Raw genomic sequence first — 19330 nt, forward strand, 5'->3', positions numbered from 1 at the left:
CCTGCAGTATATATATATATATATATATATATATATATATATATATATATATATATATATATATATACATATATATACACACAATAGCCTCTTTCACACAGTAATACCAGTAAATTGCCGTAAAATTACTGGAACGACTTTACCGGTAAATTCAAAAATGCGCTGTTTACACAGTCAACGACATTCCGTCTTTTTTCCGGAAAAGCACCATTCACACATCCATTCCAAAAAAACGGTAAATTCTGTGACGTCATTAACCTCTAAACAGCTGCGCTTGTAAGATTATTTGTAAACATGGAGGGTAATATGCGGTCAATATTTCTGTTGATGGTTTCATTTTTGTTACAAACTTTCGCATTTATGCAGCTGCTTTTGTCACAGAGACAACGTCATAGACGACTACAAACAAAAATACTTAATTATAGGAGAAAAAATGTTGTCGCTAGCATCCGAAGGCAGAGGCGATACCTGCAGCTAAAAAAAAACAGTTATGTTTACACATATGGCTACACAGAGGTCTGTGCGACGGACATGGGCCATTCCGCGTATACATGGGAAAGTGTTTTGGGAAAGTGTTTTGAACAACTTTGATGAAGATATGTGGACGGAACACTTTCGCATGTCGAGAGATACGTTTGAGTATGTGCTGGAGCTTGTGAGACCCTCTTTGGTACGAAAAACTACCGGCTGGCGAAAACCGCTGGAACCCCGACTGAGACTCGCAGTTGTGTTGTGGTGGTACGCTACCCCAAGTGAATACAGGACCATGTCCTGTTTATTTGGCCTTGGAATATCAACAGTCTGCATGCTTGTTCGTCAGGTAACATACGGCAGTGAAGTTACCCTTAGGAATCAATAATAATAACAACAAAAAATAGTAATAACAACAACAATTATTATTATTGCTAATAACATTTAATTACGTTATTTGTTGTTGTTGTTAAACCATGTGACCCCAAAATAAAAACAAAATTTTTTTTAATTTGTGGTAGAACTATACAAATGTAATTAATAACACACACACACATACACATATATTTGAATTATAATTTAATTTTATTATGAAACTGAATGACGTAAGTTAAACTAACTTCACCACCGTAGGTAACATATGCTCTGAAGACGACCCTTTGCAAGCGCTTTATATGCATGCCTCAAGGCCAGCATCTCCAAAAAACCATTGATGGTTTTGTTGCCCGTGGCTACAAGATGTGTGCAGGTGCTATTGATGGATGCCACATATCAATATTAAGACCTCATGAGGACCAGGCTGCCTACTGCAACCGTAAAGGCTGGCACTCTATAGTGTTGCAGGCCGTTGTGGATCACAATGTATGGTAAGAGATATAAAAAAAACCTCAAAGGCTTAAATGCACAGTGCTTAACACTTTTATTACCAAAATCATTTTTAAGTTTCTGTAATGGTTAATCCTAAAGTCTAATCTAAAGAATCTAAACTCTTTAGTCACAGTAGTGTTTCTAATGGTAATATATAATTATTGATGTTATCCATAATTCTCCATATTAAATTATGTTATCCATAATTTTTTTATTAAAAAAGGCAGAAATTAGTAAAGCACTTTATTATTTTTTTTATTATTGAAATGCCCAATTATAGTTATTTACTTGTAGTCCTTAATAGAAAACAAATAAGTTGTAATTGTTGGATTTATTCTTTATTCATTTATGAGTTCTGAAATAAGCTGACTGTGCCAGCTCAAATTTGGGTACAAAAATACTTAGTTTTTTTTGTTTTAAATAATTTTTTTCACAGATTCCTAAAATATTTGCTTTTCTTATGAAGGTGGTCTAATAAATCTAAGTACTGTAGGTTTTAGTCCAATTCAGCCTTCTACTAGATGAAATGTTGAAATAGTTTAAACTTGTTCTAGTTATGTGCTACATAAGCTATATTTTTATAGTGTTATATTTATCTAGCTTTTATCATTAAGTGTATGCATATGCATATAAATTTGTGATTTATATAATGTTTTCATTCTAAAATGTAATTTATATTGAGATAATACAGATTCTTGTTTTGTTTTTTCAGCTTTACGGATGTGTATGTGGGTTGGCCTGGTCGATCTCATGATGCAAGAGTGCTAGCCAACTCTCCCATATACCAAATGGCCGAGGCCCAGGATGGGTATTTGTTTCCTCGTGATGTACACCTTTTTTAACATTATTAAGAAACTAAGTCACACTTTAGTTTAGGGTCTAATTGTTACTATTATCTTCAAGTTTTGCATCAATAAACTCCTAATTTGCTGCTTGTTAATAGTTATTAAAGTAGTTGTTAAGTTTAGGAATTTGGTAGGACTAAGTGAGGCAGAATATGGTCATACAGAATAAGGCATTAATATGTGCTCTAAGTATTAATAAACAGCTAATATACATGTTAATAAGCAAATAGTTAATATTGAGAATTGTAGGATAATAGTAAGAAGTGTTAACAAAAACTATTAGCATACAAAGTATTTTCAAGTTTCCAAAAGCAGCAAAAGAGTTTTTGAAATGCCACTTATTTTGAAATAATCACATATGATTTTTTTTTACAGAAATCTATGGTGGTGAATGGAGTGGAGGTTCCCATCCATCTTATTGGAGATGCGGCATACCCCCTTAAAAAATGGCTAATGAAGGGGTTCCCAAATCACCAAAATCTGACACTCAACCAGTCTCACTTCAACTTCTGCTTGAGTTCAGCTCGAATGGTCGTAGAAAATGCCTTCGGTTGCCTCAAAGGTCGCTGGAGATATTTACTGAAGCGCAATGATGTCGACATAAATATTGTGTCTGATGTAGTTGTAGCTTGTTGCATCTTGCACAATATTTGTGAACTCAGGAAAGAAACATACCTGCATGAATGGAACACTGACCACCAGTGTGATGTTTCAGCTGAGGCTACTGACCGAGAGAACAACAGATTAACTGATGACGTGCAAGCAGTTCGGAGGGCATTGGCAACACTGATGAGTTAAAGGAATAGTTAACCCAAAAACTATTTACTCAACGTCATGTAATTGTAAACCTGCATGAAGTTCTTGCTTCTACTGAACCAAAGGAAGTAATATTGAAGAAAGTTGGTAACCAAACAGCTGTGGGGCACCTTTGACTTCTGTAGCAAGACAAATATAATATGGAAATCAAAGGTGCCCCACAGCTGTTTGGTTACCAACATTCTTCAAAATACCTTCCTTTGGTTCAGCAGAAGGAAGAACTTCATGCAGGTTTACAATTACATGAGGGTGAGTAAATGATGACTGAAATGTAAATATGACTGTAAATTTTTCCATTTGATAACTTCCTACTCAGGGGAATTTCTTAAGGGGACAGTTTATTTTTGCCTTAAAATTGCATTAACTAGTGTCAAGGCATAAAACATAACATTTTAACATTTTATTAATGTACTATTGTTAAAAAAAATCATAAAATTAACAAATTCATATATATATAAATACATTTAAATATTATCAAAACAAAATATTAACATGTATACTTATTAATATGAGCAAATACTTATCGTAGTGCACAGAATACACTTGGTTTGCAAAAACACCAGGAACACTAACACTTGTAATTCCTAACATTTACAATTAAAGCATATTTTTCTAAAATTTGAAGTGAACTGTTTTATTTTATTTTAGTCTAGTCTTGCAGATCTTCTAAGAACGAAGACTTGAATTGATGATGGAGTGAGGCCTCTTCATCTTGATCTGCTGGGTGGTATGGTGCTATGTAGCTAGTGCTAGGGCTTGGAAAAGAGAAGCGTTGGCTGTGAAAATTATGTTGTTGGTAATGTGGATTCAGAGGAAGAGACGTTGTTGGGGGTGGGCGCGAAATAATGTCCTTTAAGAGGTTTCCTTGGAACGCCATCATTTCCTTCCACATCGCCATCATGCTTGCCCTTTCCTCCTTCTGCTCTTCCTTTGCCTCTTTGTGCAACCTTTCTTCATACTCTCTTTGCTCCTGTATACGGAGTGCTTCTTGCTCTCTGAATGTTGTTTCCATAGTTTGTAGCACTGTAGCTATGGAGTCAATCATGTGATCTTTGTTTTTTTCGACTTCTTCCTTGGTGGCTGAGTGAAACCTAAAAATACATGATCAATACAAATTGTAAGATCCAGGCACAGTTTCATTATTTTGAATGCCTATTGTTTTTATTTATCTATTATTATTATTATTATTTTATTTTTTTGTATTAATGGCGGCACCTGGCGGAAGTAGAAATATATTATATATCATCTGTTCACCTGTGGATTGATTAGGAAGAGGGGGTGACGGGAAAGTCACTTTTTTTGGCTGACCGTATGCAAAAGGTATGGATGTGAAATAAATATATTAAAAGTTTTGTTCATTATTAGTTCCTGTTAACTACTGCAAACATATAAAAACGTAATTATAAAGTATTGCCTATCTTTTCATTTACCAAAAAAAAAAACGAATATATTTGTTATAACACGTTTATCATGTAAACAATGAATTAGTTTACCCACCTGTAATCTCATCCGTTAGTTCTGCATTACAAGTTGGTGCCTCGGTGTCGACCGACTGACTCGACGTACTGCCATCACACGCGTCCTTAGCAACGCCAGATTGGGGTCCCTCAAAATTCAAACTACCAGTCAGAGAAACGGGATTTGTGGAGTGACTGGATCCTCAAATGGATTGACAAAGCTCATGATAAATCCAAGTTATTCTTCCATTACCACTTTGTTTATGATGTTCGTTAATTTTCATATATTTAAGGCGCAATGTTTTCAATTTACTGATGACCTGACTTTTTGTCCTGTGGATGCCTTGCTCTCGGACACGGTTAGTAATTTTATCATATGTTACTGCATCACTAACAGTTCCTCTAAGATGACGACAGATTTCTTCATCCGCCCGGAAAAAGAGAAGCACTTTAATTTCACTGTCACTCCAGTTGGATGACATTTATTTTATTTTGGTAAACAAATGCGAAGTGAATGCGTCACCTGCTGCGTCTGATTGTTATGGTTGGCCCGGAGTAGACGTCTTACGTCACCGCGTTCTGAACTCTTACGTGCTCATACCAGTAATTTTCCTTCTGCGTTCACACACAGCAGAATTCCGGCAATTTACTGGTAATGTTACAAGTTCTCATACCGGTAAATTGCCGGAACGAATTTACCGGTATTTTTGAAAAGATCCTGTTCACACATGATCTCTTTACGGCAATTTACCGGTAATTTTCCGGAAAAGTCTGTATGTGTGAAAGGGCTTACTGTTTCACATGTGATCTGATGTTTCTGAGGATTTCTGCCGGGGCACACATATGGGAGGGTCAGATTTTGGCAATAATGACATGAATCTATTCATCCGAACTTCCTTGCGCTGACAGGACGGTCTGCTGCTGCTGGTGTAATGATGTGAGGAATGTTTTCTGGACCCATGTGGGCCTATATACACCAATCAGTCATCACTTGAATGCCAAAAACGAGAGTATAGTTCCTGACCATGAGAATAGAGTATAGAGACTGAGTCTTGCAGTGTGAAATGTGTTTTGACTGGAAAGTACATCAGCAGCGATCTACAGCCAGGGTTGGGAAAAGATGAATCAAAATTTTAAGTGTATCAAAATAAACTACAAAATACAGCAGTCAGACTATGTATAAAAATAAATTACTGTGTTTATGTATTTTAAAAATACTTAAAAATGGGGATCTCATGGTCACAAACTACCATTTCTAATCTTAGTCAGAGGAGGAAGGGTTAACTAATACCTTTACATTTGGGCATCGCATGATTGCTCATACAAAAGTGTAGTTTTCTTTGTCATGTTTGTTCAACTTGTTCATGTTCATAGAAGTCGGTGATAGAGGGATATCATGACGTCCCAGGAGACGTGTTTTCTGCTCCATTCATTCATGACCTTCAGTTTGACCTTCTGTATTCTGGACACAGATTTGCTGCAACACCAGACTCCATTTTAATCAACTGTAAATAATGATTTCTGATGGGGACTAAATCAAATATAACATTTTATTTGTCACATATGTATAATGTCAGTTACATAATTGAACAATACAAAGCCAGTTCAGAAATGATAAATGCATAGCATCAATTGCTCAAAGATAAATCTAAGAGTAAGAGATGTAAACCTGACAGCAGCCGACTGCAACAGTAAAGTCAGAGCAGCAAGAAAGAGAGGGATTTAATTTGTAATTTATTATTATTATTTTATACATTCTTTGGAATTATTACACTCATATCAACAAGCTACCCCCCCTATTATAATTCTAAATTAAATGAGCTTTCCTTCATAGTTGTTACGGATCACTCGGAGACAGAGGAGTAACAGATGAAAGATGTAGTTTATTAAATGGACACAAGCAGAGGAGCGGGAAGTGAGGAGTGGATGGGTGTTGGGATCCGTGCCGGGAAGGAGGGTACCACACACACGCACCGTGGGGTCTTTGGGAGGATCTTGGAGGTAATCCTTGGAGAGAAGACAGAAGAAGAGACTTCGGAGGTTATCCTTGGAGAGAAGGTAAAGAGGAGTTAGTCCTAATAGTTAGCGCAGGAATGATCTTGTCGCGAACGTGACCGGACAATGACTGAGTGCGTGTGTGTGGCTTTTGTGGTGTTGAGGTGGATGAAGGTGATGCGGATCAGGTGGTGATGATTAGTACTCAGGTGAGGGTGTGCGTCGTGATTGTGTGGAGGAGGAACCTGGCGTGTTTGTGACAGTACCCCCCTCCCCAGGGCCCGCTCCTGAGGGCCGGGGACCCCGACGTCGTGGTGGGCGTCCTCTACCCCTGGGAGTTGGTCGGTTGGGGTGTCTTGAGTGGAAGGTATCCAGCAAGGAGGGGTCCAAGATGTCGTTGCGTGGGACCCAGGAGCGTTCCTCTGGACCATAGCCTTCCCAGTCCACTAGATACTCAAGCTGCCCACCACGCCGCCGGGAGTCCAGGATGTCCTTGACCAAGTAGGCTGCGCCGTCATCTAGGAGGAGAGGAGGGGGGGCTTCCGTCTCGCCAGGTTCTGTGGAGGGAAGAACAGAAGGATGGTGAGGTTTCAGGAGTGAGACATGGAATGTGGGGTGAATCCGGTACTCGGGAGGAAGTTGCAGTTTGTAGGTGACCGGATTGATCTGCTGGGTGATAGTGAACGGGCCAATGAATCTGGGACTAAGCTTGCGGCAGGGTAGACGCAGGCGGATGTCCCGGGTAGACAGCCAGACCTTCTGACCGGGTTGGTAATGGTGAGCCTCGGAACGGCGAAGGTCGGCTGCCGTTCTGCGTCTACGGAGCGCCCGTTGAAGTTGGCGATGGGCCACGTCCCAGACCCTCTCGCTCTCCCGGAACCAATAGTCGACCGCGGGAACGTCAGAGGGCTCTCCAGACCAGGGAAACAGGGGTGGCTGTTAGCCGAGTACGCACTGGAAGGGTGTGAGTCCGGTGGTGGGTTGACGGAGGGAGTTGTGTGCGTACTCGGCCCACCCCAGGAACTGGTTCCAGGAGTTCTGGTGGCCGTGACAGAAGGTACGGAGGAAGCGTCCGATCTCCTGAACCTTCCTTTCCGTCTGCCCATTGGACTGCGGGTGGTAGCCGGAGGACAGGCTGATGGCCACACCTAGGAGGGAGTGAAATGCTTTCCATACCCGGGAGATGAATTGGGGGCCCCGATCCGACACTATGTCCTCTGGGATGCCGAAGTACCTGAAGACATGGTTAAACATCAGTTCTGCCGTTTCCATGGCAGTGGGGAGACCCTTCAGAGGAAGAAGACGACATGCTTTAGAAAATCTATCCACAACAATCAGAATACATGTGTTATTGTCAGAGGGAGGAAGGTCGGTCATGAAATCCACTCCCAGGTGTGACCACGGGCGGTTGGGGACGGGCAGAGGATGGAGTTTGCCAGATGGTAGATGGCGAGGACTCTTGGACATGGCGCAGCTGTTACATCCACTCACATACCTTCTGACATCCGAGGCCATGTTGGGCCACCAGAAGCGTTCCCGTAGCAACGAGAGGGTTTCATTGACCCCCGGGTGACCAGTGCCAAGTGATGTATGGGTGGCGTGGATGAGAGGAGTGCGACGTGTCCTGGGGATGTACTGGTGCCCTGGTGGGCAACCCGGCGGAGCGTTGGCAGGAGTTTCGGCTGGAGGTAGGGTTTCGGCAGACCAAGTGATAGGGGCAACAATAACTTTGTCTGGGAGGATGGGTTCGGGGTTCTCTCTCTTCAGTTTGGAGAGAGATTGGACCCGCGCAGTGGCGTACATACTTCTTGCTTAACGGCCTGCCGGTGATGGTGTGGATTTGGTAAGCGGCCGCCGTGGACGAGGTTGGGAGACTGAGTTGACGGCAGAGGGCGCCGGAGATGAAGTTGCCGGCTGACCCAGAATCGAGGAGTGCGGAAACTGGAAGAGACACATCAGCCGCAGTAAGTGTCACAACAGTGGTGAGTGGTTTCATAGAATATCGTGAAGGAAGGATGGCACTCACCATGGGACGAGGAGGACGGACGGGGCACCCAGCTATGGTAAGCCCCGGAGCTGCACAGTACAGACAAAGATTCTGGGTCAGCCGTCTTTGACGCTCCGCCATAGTGAGGCGGTAGGAGTCCACGACCATGGGCTCGCTGGCTGGTTCTGGGGAGCTGACGTTCTCTGGCCGGCAGAGCGGAGAGGAGGAATGCGCCTGGCCCTGGTGCTCTTCTAAGCACGACTGCATACGAGTGGCGAAGCGGATGGACAGCTGGATGAATCGCTCGAGGCCGATGGTATCCTCGTATGCAGCGAGATGCAACCGCACTCTGGGCTCCAATCCTTGGCGGTAGGTAGTGAGAAGGGCCTGTTCGTTCCATCCACTAGAGGCCGCCAGAGTCCTGAACTGCAAGGCATAATCATTGACAGACATATTCCCTTGTTTCAAGATGTATAATCTCTCACCTATTGAGTCGTCCCAGGCAGGTTTGCCGAAAACTTCCCGGAAGTGTTCGATGAAGCTAGAATATGACTGGGTTACAGGATTATTCTGGGTCCAGAGAGAGTCTGCCCATTGTAAAGCCTTGCCTTGTAACTGGGAGATAATGAAAGCTGCCTTGGCTCGATCCGTAGGGTACGAGAGCGGTTGCATCTCCAGGACCAGTGAACACTGAAGCAAGAATCCGCTGCATTCCTCCGCCGAACCAGAGTAGGGCGCTGGCCGTGCCATGGGACTGGCGTGCACGGCAGGTGAAGGAGGGATGATAGGATCCGCGGAAGTGCTCGCTGGTGGTGGTGATGCAGGTGCTGACATAAGAGTACGGCGGAGTGCATATACTAATTCCTGGAAGGGATCCGTGAGGCTCATGCTTGTGTCTCTCGGTGCTGGTCCGGGTCATCTGTTACGGATCACTCGGAGACAGAGGAGTAACAGATGAAAGATGTAGTTTATTAAATGGACACAAGCAGAGGAGCGGGAAGTGAGGAGTGGATGGGTGTTGGGATCCGTGCCGGGAAGGAGGGTACCACACACACGCACCGTGGGGTCTTTGGGAGGATCTTGGAGGTAATCCTTGGAGAGAAGACGGAAGAAGAGACTTCGGAGGTTATCCTTGGAGAGAAGGTAAAGAGGAGTTAGTCCTAATAGTTAGCGCAGGAATGATCTTGTCGCGAACGTGACCAGACAATGACTGAGTGCGTGTGTGTGGCTTTTGTGGTGTTGAGGTGGATGAAGGTGATGCGGATCAGGTGGTGATGATTAGTACTCAGGTGAGGGTGTGCGTCGTGATTGTGTGGAGGAGGAACCTGGCGTGTTTGTGACAATAGTGCTGCTCCTGCTAAGCCCCCTCAAAGAAAGCTGTAATGAATTATCCATGCAGTATGTGTTTGTTCTGGAAAGTGTTGAGCAGAGCAGCCAATCACAGACTTATCCAGAGAATCATCGTATTATGACAAAGTGTAGACACTATGTAAATAAAATTTTAATTGTGCAGTGTAGAGAGCTTCATTCATAATAACAAAATTTTGTGAGATCACGATGGACTAAGACAAGTGATGTTAAAGGTCCCGTTTTTCGCGCTTTTTTGAAGCTTTGATTGTGTTTACAGTGTGCAATATAACACGTGTTCATATTTCGTGTGTAAAAAAAAAAAAAGTATTTTTCACACAATTCACCTATCTGTATACCGCTGTTTTCACTGTCATAAAAACGGGGCTGATGACTTCCTTGTTCTATAAAGTCCCTCCTTCAGAAATACGTAATGAGTTCTGATTGGGCCAGCGGTTCCTGTGTTGTGATTCGACACCAGCTTAACGCGATCGGACTAGTTTTGAGAAGCAAGTGGGCAGGAGCATGTGCTGGAGATGTACTTATAATCACAGGAGCGTTTTTACTAACGAGATGCGCATGAAAAAAAAAAAAAAAAAAAAAAACGCATTCGTTTTTTTGCACAGCCCTAACATCTAGTTAACAAAGCTAAACAGCATTGCCCTTTGTGTAATAAGTTACAGAAACTGTTAAACGCACCAACTTAAATAATAAAATACACTTACCGGTTGTGGTCCATAAACAACGCCTTCTCCAGACTTTTTGCGAATCCGGCATTAAACTGATTTAGATGAGGAAGTTGTCCTCACCAAAATGTGCTGCACATAGTTTTACATGTGGATTATAATGTTCTGAAACTGAGTTAAACATAAATTGTAACCATTAATCTCCAAGTACATCGTCCCTGGGAAGCCCAAACAAAGATGATTGGACTCTGAGATGAAAATAACAGCGTTTCAACGACATGGCAAAAACAAATGCAGCTCTTCCTCTTCTCCGGAGCGCAACAAGACCACGCCCCCCTTTTTGTGAATTCATGTGGGCGGAGGTTAGTCAACAAACTGTTTTAGTGACGTCATTACTGAAGGAAGTAGAGGGATGTAGTCCAAACAGGTCGTTTTTTGTAGGCGAATTCTGTTAAATAAAATATCTCGCTTGGCATTGAACTTTGAGCTTTAGAATTTGACAGATATTATTTATACTCTAACAACAACATTACACACTAACTAAAGTTTAAAACATGGGATCACGAAGAAGGGGACCTTTAAGTTTTTAGTGATTGGGAACACTTTTTGACTATATACACAGTATAACTTGGAACTTGTATAAAACCTTTGTTTTGCTTTGCTTTTTTTTTTTTTTATATTGACACACTGCTAAATTTCAGGAATGACATATGCATATTAATCTGTAAAATTATAAATCAAAGCTAGAGCACCCTCAGTGCTATAATTCTTGAACAAGGGCTGATCATACAATACATCATTTGGAGCTGTATGTAACACATGGACTTGGGAACAGAAGGTTAAAGATCGACAAGTTTATTTTAAAACAGGTTATATCCAAGAAAAGCTCATTGTTTAACATTTACATTATTAACATGTTGTAATAACTATCTATATGTCCCTAACAGGGTGGAATATTTACATGGCCAGTATCTGAAGAATCTACCCAATTTATTATTTTTTGAGTCCCAGAGCTTAACCAATATCCATTACTAATGGTTAAACATGTCGGTCAAGTTATCTAGAGATTCTCAGCCTCAATGTCTGCCCAAACTTGAACAAGGCTCCAATCAACTTCAGAAGATGCATGGAATGACTCAAAACATCTGATTCTTCATCATCGAAGCAATTTATTAAAATCTTTCAACCGCAACTTGGTCTTCCTCTGCTTATTTTCGGAGTTCAATTCAGATGCTTCACTCAGATGCTTAGCTCAGATGCTTAGCTTAATAACCTATACAGAGAATATATAAATATGAATCACTACACACAGTAATACAGTCATTTAAAGAGGTTTAACTTATTTAAATTACAACCAATGTTACTAGAATACTCACAAATCAGAAGTACAGTACAAACCGGTTTAACAACACTAAATCAAATGCATTTACTGCACATGACCAGATAGCATGTTAGATGCTAAACCTGCTAGCATTAATAAACAACTTGCAATACATTCACAATTGGTCTTTTAAACAGTCTATATTCAATAAAAGAGTCTTTATCCTACCAGTAGCTTCTATAAAGTTGATGAACACATTGTGGCTTTTCACCGCCGTCTCAGCATTTGGTTTACTCCAAACTCAATGGTTACATCCATACATGCTTTAGCAATCTTTCTCCAGTATCAGTATCACCACCAACTTGGGTAGGAGAAGCACATTCACCTTGCCGACAGAGATCCCTCCGCTCACTAATCATCACCAAAGCACACCTGGTTCTATTTAACATGTGAAGTTTTGACGGCCAATCAGCTTCCTGAATTCCTCCAGGTTATACTGCGGGTTCACAACCAATAGATTTACTGCTTTTGATCAAGGTTAATTTCATTTGATCAGATAGACATTTCCTTGCTTAATAATGAGGAATATATTTCACTCAATTCCTAAATGAACTTAACAATGTCACTATTTGCAAAAAAAAAAAAAAAAATCATGTAAAATCATTCTCCATTTTTAAACATTAGACATTCTATTTTTATTTTATTTTTTTCTTATCGTTAATATTAGTGTTGTTGCTGTTGATGCTTATAATTAAATAAAAAAACAAATACATTATTTTCCACATTTGCCTCAAGCATGTGACGGAAATGTTACGCCCCTTACGTACTGTGATGCCGTGTCCTGGTGCGACAAGACAAAACCAGTTAAACCTATTACACACCAGGCATTTGTGGTATCCAGTGGGGACATAATTACTGATTATAATGACTTATACTGACTTTTTACGTGTTGTGTTGCATAACGCGCTGCATAAACTTAAAACCCTGTCTGCATAATCGGAGAAACAAGCCTACTCTACACTCCTCAAAACTTGAATTTGAATCATCAGTGGAATATTATTTATTTGTACTAGTTTTCACATAACGTGTAAACCTTTTACTAGACTTTTTCCAAACTATAATTCCTGACTAAATGTATAATCAAGTGAAACATTATGAAGTTTCAATAACAATATACAATACTATACCATTCAAAAGATTGATGTAAATGATATAAATGTAACAAATAGATAACTGTAACAAATGTAAAAACAATGCTTTTCTTTCAATTTATTCCCCCTAAAAACCCAGAAAAATATTCTCAGCTCTTTTCAACATTAATAATAATGATAATAATAATACAAATAAATGTTTTTTTTTGTAGAAAATAAGATTGTTAAAAGAATTTCTGAAGGATTGTGTGACTGGAGTAAGGATGCCAAACAATTAGTTTGAAAGTCAGCTTTGATTGTTCCTAATAAACTGTTTAACTGCTCGCCCAAGTGAATATTAAATTATGTTGTGGGATAATTAAATATATTCTTAATAAACTACAAACATAAAACTATATACTTTTATTTGTTTTCACATTCTTTCTTGTAACTCCTCACTCACAGTGGCACAGCTGACTGAACGGCTCATTATGCAGCTCATTATGCAGCTCATTATGCAGCTCATTATGCAGCTCATTATGCAGCTCATTATGCAGCTCATTATGCAGGCCTTTGTCTTCTCAGGTGTAAATCACAATGATTTTCATGGTAGTTGACACCTACTCGCATATGACTTTTACCAACAAAAAGTGTCTTAGAAAATGTAAATCAATATATTGTTTTCTGTGAGTGAGTAAACAAGATGATTTTCACATAATTTAGAAAGAAAAATTCTAGGCTACAAGCTCCAGTTCTCAAAAATCCTGTGAACCATTGTTCTTTATGTGTTTTTTTGCCTTATTCAAGCGTTTTAACATTTTTAGTTTTTCACTAACCATGCATAATATTTTTTTCTCAAAAACACAATCATATACATACATGCATTTCACATATTATTATAGTCCAGTTTGTGCTGTTTACACTGAGATTAGACTTTACCCATTTAGATATTTATAAGAAACTGAAAAAAGCACAAATGTCAGGGCATGACAAAACTTCTCCAGGCCCCGAAAATACCCTTAGACTCGAGAGGGTTAAAACTTGAATTTGAATCATCAGTGGAATATTATTTAAATATGTAAACGTACTTACAAACTGTGCGTCAGAAAAGACATCATTGTAGTCTTCTCTCCCAGGATCAGGAAACAGTCCTCCATAAAATGCGCTGCACACATCTGAATATGTGGGTTGAACTGTTCTGGAACAGTGTTGTAGATACAACTTAACCACTGATTTCTAGTTGTGTCCTCTTTTAGAAGAACAAACAAAGTAGTTTCACTTTCACAATGAAACACAGTGTATCCACAACATGGCGGTGGCGGCAACAGTGATAATAAAAGTTGCCTTCTTTCTTTGCGTGAACATCTGGGCGGATAAAGAATGTATCTTTGGATTTGAGACTTTAGTCTTTGCAACTTTACAAATCTTCTTTATGCACCAAGAGCTTGTAACAATCCAAAGAGAAAGGAACTTGAAATCGCATCATATGATCCCTTTAACCACTATAGAGCAGAAGTTAAACTTATTTATTAAGTAATTACATTAAACCCTACATATACAGGATAACAATAATTGTACAAATAATGTAAAAACATTAAACCCTATTACACCAGTGTCTTGTATATACTGATCTCGGCAAAACACAAAGCATACTGAACAAAAAGATCCTCAAAACAGAAGTCTGTGGTTAACTGAGAGTTTACAGGTGAACTAGAAAGACACATACAGCGAGAGTACAGTGAAGCTGGCAAGAAAGAGAGAGATTCCATTTGTAATGTATTTTATTATATTTATTCATTTAATTTATTCAATTTATTGAACATTCTTTTGGAAATATTACACTCATATCAACAAGTTGTCACCCCATTATTATTCTAAATCTAAATGAACTTTTCTTTATAGCACTCACACCCCACTCTTAGTTTGGCATCAATAGTCAACATGAGAAACATCCTGATGTACATCAAAAGTGTCTTCAAAACTAATAAAACTCTCCAGACAAAATCAAATATGACTTTTACTGATGATGACTAATGACTTTTAAATCCTGACACGTTTCTGAAGGGTAGGCTTTTGTTGTGTTAGATGTGTGTGTGAGAAAAATAAAAACAGGAGAGAAGTCATGTGGCTCACTTTATTACCTGTGATATATTTATATACGCCATTTATTATTTTTATAAATGCTATGAGTAGCTGTGCACACACAAGCGATGGGATTTCAGGTTTACAAGCACCGCTTGCAAATCATCACTTCACCACTATTACCAGTTTGCCCAAAAATGAACAAGAGACTTGTGCTTTCCTCGTCAGTGTGAAACTTCATTAATGTAAAGGTGATACTGTTGCCGGACCAATATATGTGTAGCTTACTGGGAATTCTCCTGAATCTTCCAATGACCATTCCAGGCCTGTATATGCACGTATATATTATATACAGGCACGGACCTGCGGGGGTGTTTGAAACAAACACTACACCCTCAGATAAAACTGTTATAAAAACATATTTGCGAAACAGATCTGGCAAACAATCCAGTGCTTATTTGTGTTTGCGCTCTGGACGCTATGGAAATGATAGAATCATTGTGCAGTGATTATAATAGAATTTTGTGAGATCGCGGTGAAGACGAGTGACAGTTTTTTTGTGATATTAAGGGAGCACTTTTTGCACACTTTCTAGGCTAGGCTATAGTTTGTATAAAATAAATTGTTTTTCACGTACATGCTGCAAGAATTTCAGGCATGAAGTCTGCATATTTACAGTTGAAACCAGATATTTACATACACTTCAGAAAAGAACACAAAAACTTTTATTTCTTTACTGTCATACATTAAATCAGAGTAAACTTTTTCTGTTTTTGATCAATAAATATTAACATTTTTTTTTTATTTATCAACAATTTATTTTATTTATTTATTTATTTTTATTTTTTCTGAAGTGTATGTAAATATCTGGTTTCAACTGTATGCAAAGATTTACTCTCAGAAAAGCAAATAATTATATAGTGATAACCATAACAATAGTCTGGACTAAAAAAAGTGAAAATATTGATAATATAATACATAGTTTTCATTTGGATTTAACATGCATCTTTCACATGCATCTTAAAGATTGAGTTTAATTGTGAGTGTTAAACAGAAGTGGTACAGTTAAGCTTGTGCAAGCCCTGCACATAACAATAAAAATAACAGATAAAAATACAATATAAGATGCAAAAGAAAAGAAAAAGAAAAGAAAAAAAGAAATACATATATATATATATATATGTATATATCATCATCCTCATCTGGACTCTCACACTGTTTGCTCAAGGTGTGTAATAAAACTTTCAGAATGTTATTAACCGTTTTAAAATGTGTAATATACATTATTTTAATTTGTGTCCTGTTTTCCTGTTTCAGAGTGTAGAGGACAGTACACAGTAACTCAGACTCAATCAATAATAGCAGCTCAACCAGGACAAGAAGTCAGAATAAATTGTAAAACCAGCAGTTCAGTGCATAATAATGATTTTTTAGCCTGGTACTTACAGAAACCTGGAGAAGCTCCTAAACTCCTCATATATGATGCAACAAACCGTTACACTGGAACTCCTTCTAGATTCAGTGGCAGTGGATCTGGCAGTGATTTCACTCTGACCATCAGTGGAGTCCAGACTGAAGATACAGGAGATTATTACTGTCAGAGTCTACACTGTCCTAGTAGCTATGTGTTCACACAGTGATAAAGAGTCGTACAAAAACCTCCGTCAGTCAGAGTCACAGTGACTGCACTGATACAGCTGAGAGACACTGCAGCTGCTCTACAACACAATCACACACACAACACTGATCAACACAAAACCACACACAACAGTGATCAACACAATCACACACACAACACTGATCAACACAATCACACACACAACAGTGATCAACACAATCACACACACAACACTGATCAACACACACACGCACACGCACACACACACACACACACACACACACACACACACAGACAGACAACACTGATCAACACAAACACACAACACTGATCAACACAATCATACACAACACTGATCAACACAATCACTAATAACACAATATCACTACAATTAACAGAAATCTTGTATTTCTAAAGATCATAAGTCACTGTTTAATATGATCATCATGTTTTAGGTGTAATATATGATTCCTGTCAGTCAAACTGAACAGAATGCATTCAGTCACTTCTGCTGTCTGAATGTGATGCTTTCTATTTTACCCACAGAAAGATTTACATTCTTACACAGTTACTGTCAGAATATTTGATTCTGTGTTTACAATCATATATTTTTATGATTTTTACTGACATTTCCATATACTATATTTCCCTTTGAAATGTAATGGGTTTGTCTGTGTGCTCCCAGGTGAAAAAGACAAACTATTAAATGAATTATAATATAGTTAAAGTACATTTGTACATTTGTATTCACATGTTTATTTGTAAACTGCATTTTAATATATTAAAAAAAAAAACATGCTAATAAATATATGCTTAGTTGAGCTTTTAAGTCATATTCTTAACATAAGCATACTTAAAGTGAAGCTTTAATATATTTTTTACTCATTTTCATTTTACTCTTTTTTTTTTTTTTTTTTTTTTTTTTCTTTTTATCAGAACAAGGTACATTGAAAGTATTCCGTGACAAACACTATTAAAGGCTTTGCTTTTTCAAAATTTTCACCAACAGATTCCCATCCCAACACAACACCCCAGATACTAGAAAAAAAAAAAAAAAAAAAAAAAGAAAGAGTAAAATAAAGAAAGGAGAGGAGGGGGGTCCTCAAATTACTTTAAAGAGTGAGGAGTATATTCTTCTCAAAATAGTTTATTAAAGGGTCCCATGTTTTGTAAAATGTTCTGGTTGAACCCCTGAGAAAATATTTAATTTTTTCAGTTTTTAGAAACATCATTAGATCACTAAGCCATGATGACATATTAGGTGGATTGTGTGATTTCCACTCTAGGAGAATTCTTCTTCTAGCTATTAATGTGGCAAAAGCCAGGGCATTCTCTTTATTTTTATCTATTTGGAAGTCGTCACCTCTGACTCCAAACAGAGCCATTATTGGGTTAGGGTGAATTTTTATTTTAAAAGCTGAGTATAAAACCTCAAAGACTGAAAACCAAAATTGTCTCAGTTTAGGACATGACCAAAACATATGGGTTAGATCTCCCTTCGATGCCTTGCAGCGGTCACACGTTTCATCTATATTTGGGTACAGTTTAGCCAATTTTGTTTTACTGTAATGAATACGGTAGAGAACTTTCATCTGAATCAGATTGAGTCTTGCACAAGATGAAGTCCCATTTACTCGATCAACAGCTCTATCCCAGGTGTCTTTAGATATGTCTATTCCTAACTCTCCTATCCATTCTGTTTTGATCTTTTCTATTGATACATTTTGGAACGACATGATCAGGTTATAAATTTTTGAAATAACTCCCTTAAGGTGTGAAGGGACCCTCAGAACTAAACCTAAACGTGACTCAGAGGGCAATTGTGGAAACACAGAGCAGTGGGCTTGGATAAAGTGACGAACCTGAAGAAATCGAAAAAAATCTGAGTTTTGAAGACTAAATTTTTTAACAAGATCATTGTAACTAGCAAAAGTATTATCAATAAAAAAGTCACTACATTTAACTAGGCCTAGGTGTTGCCATTGCTTGAAAGTAGAGTAGCTTGGCAGCCGGGAAAAGATGATTATTACATATGGGGTTTTCCAAGAGAAAATCTGTGAGTTGAAATGCTTGTCTGAATTGGTTATATATTTTGAGAGTCGAAATTACAACTGGACTTGAGGAAAACTGCGATGGTGAGAATGGTGACTTCATTGTAATTAGCACGGCAAGTGATGTTGACTGGCATGTTTTAGCTTCCGCTGCACACCAGTCCGTATGTGGAGACTGAAACCAATAAATGACTTTTTGTAAATTTGCTGCCCAATAGTAATGTAACAAATTCGGGAGAGCCAATCCTCCATCTTTTTTTGGTCTCTCAAGAAGCTCTCTACGTATTCTTGGTTTTTTGCCACCCCAAATAAAGGAAGACAGCAACCTATTAGTTGACTGAAAAAAGGACTTTGGCAGAAAAATTGGAAGACTCTGAAACAAATACAATAATCTGGGTAACACATTCATTTTAACACAATTGATTTTACCAGCTAGAGACAAATATATAACACTCCATCGTTGGAAGTCAGATTCAAGTTTTTTAAGTATGGGACTGTAATTTGCTTTAAACAGACCAGTGTATGAACGAGTAATATTAATTCCTAAGTATTTGAATCCTGATTTTGATATGCAAAAGGGCAAGTCTGTATCCATAATCTGATCTGCCATATGGTTTATAGGGAAGCATATACTTTTAGAAAAATTTAGTTTATAAC

The 19330-nt window shown here is 38.6% G+C and overlaps 2 protein-coding genes, 1 long non-coding RNA gene, 1 pseudogene and 1 gene segment (V, D, J or C); 2 read left to right on the top strand and 3 right to left on the bottom strand.

The window, feature by feature from the left end:
- The window catches only part of LOC132125478 (immunoglobulin kappa variable 3-11-like), a 100202-nt gene extending 83527 nt beyond the window's left edge, over positions 1 to 16675 (top strand). The window contains 1 exon segment of the V gene segment in view: positions 16322 to 16675. Within this exon segment, the coding sequence occupies positions 16322 to 16644 (323 nt within the window).
- LOC132125468 (uncharacterized) overlaps positions 1 to 19330 on the bottom strand; it is a 1183551-nt gene that overhangs the window by 185499 nt on the left and 978722 nt on the right. The gene's annotated exons all lie outside the window — the stretch shown is intronic.
- zmp:0000000634 (putative nuclease HARBI1) lies at positions 186 to 3049 on the top strand. The gene is made up of 4 exons (XM_059536153.1): positions 186 to 820; positions 1105 to 1337; positions 2051 to 2165; positions 2559 to 3049. Exons 1-4 carry the CDS (start codon positions 491 to 493, stop codon positions 2979 to 2981), a joined length of 1101 nt encoding a protein of 366 aa, XP_059392136.1. The 5' UTR covers positions 186 to 490; the 3' UTR covers positions 2982 to 3049.
- Positions 3454 to 4938, bottom strand: LOC132124978 (uncharacterized; annotated as a pseudogene).
- On the bottom strand, positions 11624 to 12334 carry LOC132125394 (uncharacterized). The gene is made up of 2 exons (XR_009426907.1): positions 12021 to 12334; positions 11624 to 11744 (listed from the first exon to the last, which is right to left on the bottom strand). It is a non-coding gene; the product is annotated as an uncharacterized LOC132125394 (long non-coding RNA).

The sequence above is a fragment of the Carassius carassius genome, chromosome 43 (genome assembly GCF_963082965.1).
Source record: "Carassius carassius chromosome 43, fCarCar2.1, whole genome shotgun sequence".
Taxonomy (NCBI): domain Eukaryota; kingdom Metazoa; phylum Chordata; class Actinopteri; order Cypriniformes; family Cyprinidae; genus Carassius; species Carassius carassius.

Excerpts from the sequence above, each read along its gene's own strand:
- zmp:0000000634 (XM_059536153.1), top strand. The coding sequence starts at position 491 with ATGTTTACACATATGGCTACACAGAGGTCTGTGCGACGGACATGGGCC. Across the intron at positions 821-1,104 it reads TCTGCATGCTTGTTCGTCAG|GTAACATATGCTCTGAAGAC; the intron begins GTAACATACGGC and ends TCACCACCGTAG. Across the intron at positions 2,166-2,558 it reads GGTATTTGTTTCCTCGTGAT|AAATCTATGGTGGTGAATGG; the intron begins GTACACCTTTTT and ends TTTTTTTTACAG.